The sequence below is a fragment of the Colias philodice genome, chromosome 21 (genome assembly GCF_061535455.1).
Source record: "Colias philodice isolate Cphi_HAF_F1 chromosome 21, ilColPhil1 Martin Lab GWU primary, whole genome shotgun sequence".
In the NCBI taxonomy this organism is placed as follows: Eukaryota; Metazoa; Arthropoda; class Insecta; order Lepidoptera; family Pieridae; genus Colias; species Colias philodice.
Window position 1 is genome coordinate 9,636,331 of NC_143106.1, and position 13,516 is coordinate 9,649,846.

Genomic DNA, 13,516 nt, shown 5'->3' on the forward strand with positions numbered 1-13,516 from the left:
GTGTTATTGTAACGCAACTGTGTGTATTTGTGCATTAACTTTATTTAGTTGCACTTAGAATCAAAATATAATATTATATATATATCACTAGCGGTCCGCCCCGGCTTCGCCCGTGGTACATATGAAAAATAGATGTTGGCCGATTCTCAGACTTACCCGATATGCACAGAAAATTTCATGTGAATCGGTCCACCCGTTTCGGAGGAGTATGCAGACTAACATTGTGACACGAGAATTTTATATATAAGATATTGAGTTGAAACTTTTTAACTATACATATAGAAATTTAGAAAACTTGTTGAAAATTATGTCAAAAAATATCTCATATTTTTCGAGAAATATGTAGCGTGTTAGATAAAATTTAAGAATTTTGGATAAATTCGGTTATGGAAATCAGATGTTTTCTGGTCCAGATTCTAAATATTTAACAAACATACATACAAGTAAGATATTAATTACAAGGAAAATATACTTCATAATTGTAAAATGAGATATAGTGCAACTAAATGAAGTTGATCATAGCACCAATATTGTGGTTTAAAAAAGACAAGTGTTTTAACTTTTAATATAAGCAACATTTAATGTGCCCTCTCTTGTCTATTACTAATTAATAGTGATAGAGACAAAAAATAATATTTTTTTCAAAATTTACAATACTCTTAAATCTATGTAGTTACGCTTTATAGTAGATTTTTCTTTTTTAATTTTTCCTCAGAGATTAATATCGTAATTTCCATTTTTTTTCATAGTGAATTTTTTAGTAATAAACATAATATTATGCTTTATTTTAATCGTAACAGTATTTGTATATTTCTGTTTAATTTACAACATTTCAATATCGCTCTATTTTTGAAAGTACAAAAATGCATGTTGGCGATATTACATTGTGCATTAGTAATAATAACAATGAAAATAGTTGTAATATTTTATAAGGAAAGATAAATATTAAATATGCCTTTAAATCTATTCCATTTGACAGCTACGATGTATATTTTATCTATATTATTTTCATCACAGATTATAATATTTCTAATTCCATTTTACATTCCACACTAGAATACTACTTATACTTAATATTCAATAATTCTACTTAATATTTTATGTACTTAATTTTAATTCTTATTATTATAATGCTTATTATTTTTATAATTTATTTTTAAGACTGAATTGTAAACAGGTTCATAATATGTGAAATGCAATATAATTTATTATGTATATTAGTTTTATGTATAATTCTATATTTTTGCACAAATGTGTGTTCTGTATTTTATAGTCATTTCTTTTAAGTTTTTTTTTGCTGTATTCTTATAAATATTCTTTTATAACTATTTTAGTGCATCTGTTTTCTTAACTTCTTTCATTACACTGGTTCTATATATTTTATAATCAATCCGTGTTTCATAAAATTGTTAAAAAACCCACGTATGTTAAAAAATAACGATTACATAAGATTTTTCACTTTCGTAAAATAAAAACGAAATAACTGATTTTCTTTGTTATTTTCATCTAAAATTTGTGAGAATGCTTTCAATATTCCAAAGTACCTACACATAAAATTGTAGTAAAATGTTTTGTATTTGAAATTAACAGGATAATCGCGGGAAAGCATTAGTTTCTGACAAGAACAATTACTATTGTAATCGTTATTTTTTACGTAGGTAGGTCAAGGGCATTCTTTACACTAATTCTTAAAAATTTCTCAATTAATTTTCTAACAATCGTAACAACTTTTCTTGAACTGTTCTGTTTCTAAATTAAAATTATTTATTTTTTTGCCGTCGTTTTGTTAACGTTTCTTTTTACGTATCTTGCAATATATTATAGAAAATTAGTTAATAAATTATGAAATTTTAATTTCTAACAGCGTACTTATAGATACTAAGTACTTAATATAGATCTACTGTGACTAGTTTTATTTACATCTATGTATTATGTGAAATAATGAATAAAGAATGAATTGAAATCATGGTGTTTTATTTATACTTATCGTCTTTTTAAATAGAAAACAAAGAAATGTATAGAGCTATAATAACTCATACCTAAATATTATATCTACACATATAACTACATCTTAATCTTTTTAAAGCAATAAAATTTCCTCAAGCAAATGATGGTTGTTAGATAAACCATTGTATATCAGTCACTATGAATAATAGATTATACCATACAATTATACCCAAATACCTTAAAAATTCTTGATATAAGTAGTTATGTTACTTCTTACGATATAAAGAAATGAATAAGCTCAATACTTTTTCTTAAATCTTTATTTTTTAAAGACAGGTTTTAAAAACCCATATTTACCTATTGAACAAAATAGATACAGCAATTTTGAACAGTAACAAAATGAGGTCAGAACTAGTTTTACCTCATTTAGAATATATTGCATAGACAGCATAAAATAAGAAGAATTAATATTGTCAACGTCTGTTTTGCTACTTCTACTTTTTACTTGAGAATAAAATCGTAAAAATAATTTAAAATGCCCGCCCAAGTGGAACAGAAAACTGTGGACCCTGAGGCCGAATTGAGCAATGTTCAACGAACGGTAAACAACCGAAATATTAAATAGATATTTAACTCAACTCAAACTCAAAACGTATATTTTTCAAATAAGCTAGTAGAGTACGGTTCATTTACATTGAACGAGCAAATGCTCAATCTAACCCAACTATGTCAAATTATTTTAGTTTAACCTGTAAACAGGCATAGAGCATTCTTTCGTTGTTCTTAGAGCGTTCGAAAAGATTCTAGGCAATGTTCTAATACTGAATACGAGTTTTCGTTAACACTAAATGGTCACGAAAGAATGCTCTTGCTTTTACTCTAGCTCTATGTTCTTTAGATGTAAATGCACCGTAAGCTTCTTCCTGACTTGTTTTAATTTGTCTACTGAATCCCGTCAAAATCGTTCCTAGAGTTAAGTATGGTTCAACAGAAAACATGTAGGTACCCGTACCTATATTTATAAGAAAAAAATAGATCAGACTGTGAAAGGCCGTTCCTCACAACGCCATCTAGTGTCTAAACTTGCAGAGCTTTCACTTTACATTTTATCCCTTATTCAAACGCGAGCCTGTGGAGGAGCTAACAGAAAAGTAATATACGTTCCTGGGTAATTTTGGGTCGTAGATTTCAAAAATACACACAAAAAAGGGGTTAGTGGGGGGGAAGTACCCTTTTTTCGGTGGGAAGTATATATCCCGTCATCTGTTATCTCTTGTAAAAGTTTGGAAAGGTGGGAACTATAGCTCCCAGTGTCCACTCCAGACATCAATATTTTAAAACACTAGTTAGTTGCCCTGACTCCACTTGTGAATTTAATGTTATCGTAAAAAATTATAAAGATCAAGTTTTTTAATAAAGGAGGTGAAAGTACTCATCAATGCAAGTTTCTTTTACTGAGGGAAGAATTCGGGAATTGAAAAATGAATGACTTCAACATAAAAAATGGCATTTTTCTAAAACAAAATAAAAACAATAGGTAAATACTAATGTATTGAGTTAAGATTTCTAATTATCTGATCAGGAAATAACGAATAACAATAAATAAGTTGCTTATACCAACTAAAAAAGATTTTTTAGACACACAGATTTTATATATAGAATTTCCGAATGTCGTGTGCAGTGACGAACACTGGGATGATATCTTCCCACTTAAAGACTTAATTTCAATCGACTCTACCAAGGTATATACGAAAGATTCTGGGCATATTTTTACGTTTCACGCAACCGTAATATAGTCTAGTTTACATAGCTAGAACTCAAATCTACTTATCTAATTTTTTTTGAGCACTACACCAAAAACTAAAAAATAACGGTCGTTTTCGGCTGCAAAATCACGTCACCTAACTTTGACGTGTGTTTACCATGACATGTAATAATTCTCTGAAAAGTGTTTCCATGAAAAAAAGTTCTCTAAAATGTTAAGATTGCGTAGATAAATATTACACTGCATTAGCTTTAAGCATATAAAAATAAAACACGATTTACTTCAATCTGAGACGTGGGAAGTATAGCTCCCAGCGTTTTAATAAGGGTTATTCTACTATGAAAGTACTTATTAGTAGAAAGTAGCATAAATTCAGTGCCATAAACTAATAAACACCCGAAAGCACTGGGAAATCTTGGTTTATGACTCTAACCCTACATTCACTATTTATAAAATATGTATGTAAAAAAGTTATCATAAAGAGAACCTAAATCATATCATGAAACCCATCATTATTCATACCAACAAAATAAACCTTACTCAAAATAGATCTACGTTCTACACATAAATTTCAATAGTACGTTCTACACATAAATTATAATTTTCAATATAGTTCCAAAAATTGGCGCCAACATGTAGCGTGGAGAAGCGCGCTGGCGGCGTGCCGCAGCTCGCACCGCAGGAAAAGCAGATCGGCATCCTTGCTAACGAGCTAAAAGAGACCCTGCTGTGTATTAACGTAAGGCTTATAATATTACGAAAGCTTTAAGGGAAAAACGTTGCTGCAAATTGTATATTTCAGGTTGCAGGTTTTTATAAAAAATAATGTTATTAGAATATTCAATTTTTTTATGGTAAACATATTTATTGCAGTACGTCCTTTATGTAGATAATGTCATAAACAAATATAGGTAATATAATTATTCACAGCAGGATTTTATAGCCTTCTATTTTTTGTAATCAGTGCAGTAGTTTCTGTGATGAGCGCATTAGCAAACAAATTTTTCAGCTTTATATTATTAAGTAGTTAGTTAGAGCGAGTATAGAAATAAAGTTTATGTAGATTCTTATTTTCAGCTGCCTACTCTACAAACGCTTTAGATTTAGATCGATTAGCTTTGATTTCATTCAAATAGATTTTGATATAATTTTCTTATTTCATACTTTTACATATCTTTTGCTTTTACCAATATTTGTGTGAGAGAGAACATTTCTTACATTTATAATATTATGTAACTTCATAATTCCAAAATCATACAGCTAGCTAAAAAAGGCCAGCACGCCCTCCGAGATAACCTAGTCAAAAGTGGCACGAAGAAATCCATCGTGGAATATGAGCATCTAGAAGGTGTGCTGAGAGACGAGCGCGCGCAGCAGGCAGAGCTAGACTGCCTGAACTACCTCGCGCAGAAACAGCTTGTGGAACTGCTGAAGAAAGTTCCTACTGAAGCTGATGTAAGTATAAGGAGTAGGTGTAGTGATCTTTACGTACTTATTACTTCGTGTGTATTTTTCGAACCTCCGACGGTTCGTATTTTTTCTTTTTCTAGTAACTATGTATCTTGTAGTTTTTATTGTACTTAGTGTGAACCAATTTTGATGATTCTTGTTTTATCTGTGATCTTTACATGTCTTACTAGTTCTGATCTAAGTTATTATATAATTTCAATTTAAATTAGTTTTAATTTTTATTTAAAATTATGTTATTAAATGCATTTTTTCATAGGGAAAAAAAATAAGAATACAATCCATACTAATATTATAAATGCGAAAGTAACTCTGTCTGTCTGTCTGTTACTCAATCACGCCTTAACTACTGAACCAATTTGCATGAAATTTGGTATAGAGATATTTTGATACCCGAGAAAAGACATAGGATAGGTTTTATCCCGGAAATCCCACGGGAACAGGTTTTTCTTTGAAAACGCGGGCGAAGCCGCGGGCAGAAACCTAGTCTAATATAAAAGATTTTATTCATAAAATATGGCACATTATTTTTTCCCTATAACTTCTCAGGAGCTTGCTATGATAGAAAACGCGAACAACCGTCTCCGGCGCATGGAGAATCGCTTGGATCTGGCAACAAAGCGCTTTTGTCTCGTCAACACCGACAATAAGAGAGTCCGGGAGGAAATTGATAGGCTGCTGGTCGAAAGGTTTTCATTAGTATAAAACATTCGCTTATCGCTGTCTGTGTATGATTAATCTTACAAAAGAGCGTGTGTGCCGAGCTCACGTGTCAGAAGTGAAACTTCTTTGGCAAGATTTAAAGATACCAAAATCGTCACTTTACTCCATGAAGTGACGGTATTGACGCGATCTTGAAATTTTACTCTCAACACGCACAAAGAAGTTTCACTTCAAAACGACGCCACGGGTTTTGTGGCATTTTTTTAACATATTAGATACCTTCTAAAACCTTCCTCCACATCACACGATCCATATGTGAAAACAGAATGAAAATTGGTGTAGCAGTTTTTAAATACGATACTTGATTTGCTCCTTACTCCCAGCACCGAACCTTCTGATTAAAACTTTTATGTGTCTTTACATTTCAGATAGCATAACTACTAATGTTTCAATCGAATATGCACGCATTGTAGAATTTAAATAAAACTGCCATATTGAAATTCAATATATTTAATTTTTTTTTAGGATATCATTTGTTTTGATAATTTCTTCATAATAACGTAAAATAACTCCTCTATATGCCTAAATGAAAAAAAAAGTGACACATTTTATTTATACCACAAAAAAAAATATTCCCTCAGAAACGACTTCAACATCCAATGGAACCGCACGATCGGCAAGCTGGTGAAAGGCAAGGAGTACCTGATGGACATCCTGGAGATAGCCACCAACGCGTTTGGGGATAGAGACGAGTGCTGCAGGAAGGTGGAGGCGTTGAAGTGGAAGGGCCTGTTCCAGCTTAATAGGGATATATCGGTATAATAATAAAACAATATGAAATTGTGATGAAGTTTATTTAAACACTAAATAAATAGTTTGAACAATGAATTATACAAAATTTACAGGTTTATACTTTATATCACGTTAGTGCGCGTGCAGCAAGTGCTGAAAAAAAATCATAAGCTCACTGTGATATATAGTATACTTGTCTTTTTTTTTGTTCTTTCTCTATCAAGTCTTTTTCTAATAATTACCTATTAATCTGTGTACTTTATTTCCTAGAGTAGATGATTTTTCTATTTATCTATTTATTTTTCAAAGCTTTATATAAAATGGTAGATTTGGTCGCAATTGTTTTGTTGTTTTTGAAGTGGAACTTCTTTAGGCGCGTTGAGAGTAAAATTTCAAGATCGCGTCATGGCAATACCATCGCTAGATGGGTGAGGCGACGATTCTGGTATCTTTGAATCTTACCAAAGAAGTTTCACTTCTGACACGTGTGCTTGGCACACACGCTCGCGTTTTTTTAACTTACTTATAAAATACAACCGAATCATTGTGCCCACAGGAGATGCAATCATACGAGGGCGAGCTCAACCACCTTGCTAAACTTGAAGAATTTCTACGCGTAAAGGGCTCTCGACGAGTCTGTGAAGCAGATGAAATTGAGGAGCTGCAGCGGCAGGAGGAGGTGGCGCGGTGCGAGCGGGAGATCTCGGAGCATGATGCACTGCTTGATGAGATATTTGTTAGTGGCTTGTGGCTAATGAAATGAATGTTAGTGGCTAGTGGCTAATGAGATGAATGTTAGTGGTTAGTGGCTAAATAGGTGAATTTTAGTTGTTTTTTAGTTATTGTTAGTGGATCGTGCGTGACTTACCTTGATTCGAGTCAAAAAGAGGTTTGTTTGTAGCTCGTTGTGGGGAGTAAAAATAAGAAAATATGTAGTTACTAGATTTCCGCCCGAGGCTTCGCCCGCGTTTTCAAAGGAAAACCCGCATAGTTCCCGTTCCCGTCGGAATTCCGGGATAAAACCTACCCTATGTGTTAATCCAAGTTACCTTCTATATGTGTGCTAAATTTCATTGTAACCGGTTCAGTAGTATTTGCGTGAAAGAGTAACAAACACACACACACACACACATCCTCACAAACTTTCGCATTTATAATATTAGTAGGATTAAAACTGCTTTTTACATTATCTCTCTGATTAAATTTTTAATTTATCTATCAAATTAAATACTTAATTAAATAAATAATAATATTACCTTCACAATCGCCTAACAACGGTTTAGAGCAATCTTCCGTATCCTCTCCCATCTCACCGAACCGTTGTATTAAGTTCTCTTCTGAATTATTTCTGAGAAACACGAAATATAAGGTCATATATTATGCATACCATTTTTAAATATTTTATAGTTGAATCGTTTCTATCGCCTTTAATACGTATTTTATCATAATTTATCTATAATATTATTTTTTATTGACTTATCGAAATTTTCCTGACTTATAGAAATTTTCCTGACGTATAGAAATTCTCCTGTCTTATCGAAATTTTCCCGACTTATGGATTTTTCCTGACTTATAGAAATTTTTGCGGCAAAGAGAAATTTTCCTCACGTATAGATATTTTTCTGGCTTATAGAATTTTTCCTGGCGTATATATTTTTTCCTGACTTATACAAATTTTCCTGACGTATAGAAATTTTCCTGGCTTATAGAAATTTTGCTGGCTTATAGAAATTTTCCGGACTTATGGAAAGTTTCCTGTCTTAAATTTTCCTTTCTTATGGTAATTTTCCTGGCGTATAGAAATTTTCCTGGCTTATAAACATTTTCCTGACTTATACAAATTTTCCTTATGTATATAAATTTTCCTACCGTATATAAATTTTCCTACCGTATATAAATTTTCCTAACCTATAGAAATTTTCCTGGCGTATAGAAATTTTCCTGGCTTATAAACATTTTCCTGACTTATACAAATTTTCCTTATGTATATAAATTTTCCTAATGTATATAAATTTTCCTAACGTTTAGAAATTTTTCCGACATAGAAATTTTCCTAACGTATAGAAATTTTCCTGACGTATAGAAATTTTCCGGACTTGTGGAAATTGTCCTGTCTTATATAAATTTTCCTGGCGTATAGAAATTTTCATGACGTATAGAAATTTTCCGGACTTATGGAATTTTCCGGACTTATGGAAATTTCTTTCTTATGGAATTTTTCCTGGCGTATAGAAATTTTCCTGGCTTACAAACATTTTCCTGACTTATACAAATTTTCCTTATCTATATAAATTTTCCTGGCGTATAGAAGTTTTCCTGACTTATAGAAATTTTCCTTGTTCATAGAAAGTTTCCTGGCGTATAGAAATTTTCCTTTCTTATGGAAATTTTCCAGCTTATAGAAATTTTCCCGCCTTATGGAAATTTTCCTGACTTATACTAATTTTTCCTGACTTATCGTAATTTTTCTGTCAATCGAAATTTCCCTAACTATTGTTAAAATCATTTTTCTAATCTTCCTAAAATTGGAAATTCTTACGACTGATCACTGATTAAAGTAAACCACCTACCTATTCCCACCCACATCCCGTACGCTATGCTCTCTATCCACAAGCCGCGTGTGCGCAGATGGCTCAGTATCTGCATAGCTAGCGAACGTATAAACTCGCCCGGTCGTTGGGCGCTTTCACCAGGGCCCTGGAATTATGGAATTATTATTAATTTCATGAACAAAATCATCATCATCATTTTTATTGAAAACAATATTCATATATTTTTCTTTGCCCGCGGATTCCCCTGATGTTAAATTCGCATTAGTATCAGTCGTTTCACCGCTGTCAAAAGTTACCCATGGCCATGTCACATTAATACGAATAAACACACTTTCGCATTTATAATATTATTAGAGGTCCGCCCCGGCTTCGCCCGTGGTACATATTTCGCAATAAAAGGTAGCCTATGTCCTTTCTCGGGTTTCAAAATATCTCCATACCAAATTTCATGCAAATTGGTTCAGTAGTTTAGGCGTGATTGAGTAACAGACAGACAGACAGAGTTACTTTCGCATTTATAATATTAGTATAGATTCAGGTTTTCTAGTCTTGCAGTTAATATGCTTACGTTATTTTCCAGCAATACGCCGGCTCGGATAGAATAACTACCGTTATTAATCACTTCCGAGCAAACGAAATTCAAAATTTCTCTATCTTTGTGCTACTCTGCGAAGTGTTGCAAGAATCCATTTTCATTAGAAAGGAGTTGGAGATAATGAGACAAACTATTAGTAAGTTTTATAACATCTATATTAAACTAGCTGTTACCCGTGGGTTTGCTCAATTGTAGTGAGCTAACCCAAAATTGTATCAAACTGCATATGCGTGCGCCGTGGAGCCACTGATATAGAAAAAAAATACTACATCAGTTAAAACAGCTAATTAATTGAATGTCGGTTAACGTCGCTACACAAACATTGTTACAGTGGACCAACGCGACATAAACGAAGCAAGAGAGGAGAAACAAGACAAGCGATTAACCGAAATACGTCTAGAATTGGAGAACAAAAAGGAACAAGTGCGCGGCATATTGGAAGCTAATAATAACGCTGAAGCCACCATCTTGAAAGTGTTGAGAGGAATCGATGATCTTGTTAGGTCTGTGCCATTTGTAATTACTGGAAGAGAGGGTTGCTTCAAAGGTTTCTGCCGCCTGTAGGGTATAATTTTGTTCAGCACGCTCTGTAAGTCAAGCAGTTTAATGAATAAAATACAAAAACATTTGGTAACTGTCAAGCTTAATTCATGGTAAACATTTGTTTAGCAATAAAATTGCGCTATCAACTCTTGTTATGTACCTATATAACACCCCTTAATCCGTCAGTCCTCGGATCACAGACACAATAGAAAATCTATTGTGTCTCGGCCCGATCGGGCCGCTCGGTGGTCAATGGGTTAATTATTAGAGGATGCATTGGGCCACCCAAGAAGGACTTGCACTTGATAGCTATTGCGACATCGCGCACACCTGCGATTCCAGAGAGTGTTGCGGCAATCACCAGTCACCACCACCGCGACGCTGTAGCTGCCCCGCCGAGGACGACGAGCACTCTTGGTTCCAACTTTGAACCGGGAGGGACGTAGTTTAAGTTAGGAATAATTTATAATGTAATTTTTTTACAATAAATTATTAATAAGTAAATTTCGGTTTTTTGCGCCTTCGCGGGTCGTACAAATTCTCTACAACACACAGTGTTTTCGTCAACACAGCTTTGCAACATGTTCATTTAAATTTAGCTGAAATTGTGTTTCTAAACAAAAGTTTACCATTTATAGAGGGTTTACATTTATAAGAGCCGATGATGTTAAAGTGGTGATAATGATGATGATGGTGATGAGGTGTTTTACCCGCAGTGCTCCGCTCCTGTTGGTCTTAGCGAGATGATATATAGCCTTCCTCGATAAATGGGCAATCTAACACCGAAACAATTTTTCAAATCGTACCAGTAGTTTCCGAGATTAGCGTGTTCAAACAAACAAACTCTTCAGCTTTATAATCTTCTTATATATAAAAATGAATCGCAAAATGTGTTGGTAAGCGCATAACTCGAGAACGGCTGAACCGATTTCGATAATTCTTTTTTTATTATATTCCTTGAAGTACGAGGATGGTTTTTATGTAGAGAAAACGTAAATATGTACCACGGGCGAAGCCGGGGCGGACCGCTAGTATTAGTATAGATGATAATGATACTCCAGGTTGGCGAGATGCGACGTGACGCCGCTGTTGTCGTTGCTAGGCAACCACAAGGAGGTCACCAAGTGGAACGTGCGCAAGTTCCTCAGGATTCTGGAGTCGGAGGTGAAGAGCCTCATCGAAGTGGTGTATGGCGCTGTTAAGGTAATGGTATATTTTTTTTGTTAATTTAGTTTTTACGTATTGTTCAATTTTTGGCATGATGAAATAAAATAAAATAATTCATACCTACAAATGTGAAAAATATGAGATAACAAAAAAATAATAAATATCGAGATAAAAAATATTCATATGTATTATGTACCTATCCCAATAAACGTTCATATTCTATTTAAAATTTATAGTTTCTTTGTTTCTGACCAAAAAAATATTAATGTTCCGTCTTACCAACTTTTTTTGTAAATATTTACCTACATACCTACATAACTCTGTGTAACATGTTATCGGTACAAATATATGTATGTTCTTTACGTGTTTGCGATCCTTTAGCCCCCGGCACCCACCCCCAAAGCGCGCAAAGGCCCCGCGCCCCCCACAACCAAGCTGGTAGCCGACCCTTACGTGGAGACACTACGGCCCAATAAGATTGAAAAGCTGGTGCCGTACCAGCCTTGCGCTTAGTATGAACTGCTTAGCTTTTTCTTATTTATAAGCAGTATGTGCCGAGCACACCAGTCAGAAGTGAAACTTCTTTGAAATCTTAATTTTTTTTAATAAATAGCCAGAAATAAAATCCTTTTCAATAATACATATAAATTAAACCAAGTACCTATACAAGATGATTTGTTAAAGGTGTAATAGTTAGTTATAAAGAGGTGACAGTATAGCTTATTTTGAGTAAAACTAAGTAAACATTACCTAGTCCAAACTTATTAGTTTCAGAAATATTATTTGATATTTTAACTTATTTTTTTAATTTGCATAATTTTTAGGGTAAACGATAAAAAGTAAGTAATAAAAACGTTTTAAAAGCATTTTTTGTTAGTTTTTTTACTCCAAATGAGCTATAATTTCACCCCTTTAAAATTATTACACCTATAACAAGTCACGCTGTATACTTAATCCATTTTTATAATTATTTAGAAAATCTTTACCTGTTTTACTGTACAATGTACATGCCTTAACTTTATTATCATTTAATTCTATATTACAGCTGTGTAGAAGACTACATAATGAACCTTGTATTTGAGACACCAGCAGTACCGGCTGATAAAGAATATATTCAAGGGATATTCAAGTTGGAAGATGTTAACACTAAGTTTGGAATTTATACACTCACTATTCCAGCGTTAGTATAATTATTAGTAGTGTAGTGAAGTCCCATGTCCCCTAGTGGGGTAAGGGGCAGATGCATTATACATCTGTTTCACTGATCGATTTTCTTTAGGGACAAGTAGGCGATCAGCCTTCTGTGTCCTACCAGACCGAGACATTTTTTTTCTTCATCTCCACCGGGAATCGAACCCAGGACCCCTCAGTTTTACGCTCACGCGTCAACCACTGTACCGACTACCGAGGAGGCGGTCGGTATAATTATTACTTATCTGTTAATACTGCATGGACATAGTTGTTGCGGGTTACTTGGTACTTTATGAGGATTTCAAACGCTATATAAATTGATTACTTTTATTGTTGTTAAAATATAACGAGGTTTGAATGTACATAATTAGTTAATTATTCATGTAATACAAATATTTAGCAGTTGCTAAATAATTGTATTACATGAAGAAAAACTGACTATTTACATAATTTCTATATTTACTTACATTTTGTTACAGAAAGCGCCATCCTTATCGTGGACCAAAGAAGGATTAATTACGATATCACGTTTTTCTGTACCTTTTTAAACTCTTTGTTATTTTTACGAAATATATAATAGTAAAACGATTCAAAGGTTTTTGTTTACCTATTACCCTCAAAAAAAATAAGTATAGTAGACATACTAAATTTTAGTTAAATTGATTAGGATAGGAACTTACTTAATTTAATACATACAAGGAACAAAATATTGTTACGTTGTAAATGAATATAACTTACTTTATTCAATTCGAGTTTTCATGATGTGGTCATATCCAATTTTTGTGCTTGTAGTTGTGGCATCAAACGAGTTACATTTTATCTACTCACTATCTT

At 33.2% G+C, this 13,516-nt stretch overlaps 1 protein-coding gene and 1 long non-coding RNA gene across 2 annotated transcripts; one reads left to right on the forward strand and one right to left on the reverse strand.

The window, feature by feature from the left end:
- The first annotated feature begins 2,482 nt into the window (after positions 1-2,482).
- Positions 2,483-13,270, forward strand: LOC149479121 (coiled-coil domain-containing protein 63-like). Its single transcript, XM_089708598.1, has 12 exons — positions 2,483-2,548; positions 4,326-4,451; positions 4,973-5,167; positions 5,729-5,868; positions 6,484-6,658; positions 7,191-7,370; positions 9,767-9,917; positions 10,113-10,284; positions 11,386-11,527; positions 11,873-12,003; positions 12,537-12,671; positions 13,162-13,270. The coding sequence occupies exons 1-12, from the start codon at positions 2,483-2,485 to the stop codon at positions 13,196-13,198; spliced, it is 1,650 nt and encodes a 549-aa protein (XP_089564724.1). The 3' UTR covers positions 13,199-13,270.
- On the reverse strand, positions 6,504-9,428 carry LOC149479122 (uncharacterized). Its single transcript, XR_016317331.1, has 3 exons — positions 9,205-9,428; positions 7,891-7,982; positions 6,504-7,352 (listed from the first exon to the last, which is right to left on the reverse strand). It is a non-coding gene; the product is annotated as an uncharacterized LOC149479122 (long non-coding RNA).
- Positions 13,271-13,516: the final 246 nt, after the last annotated feature.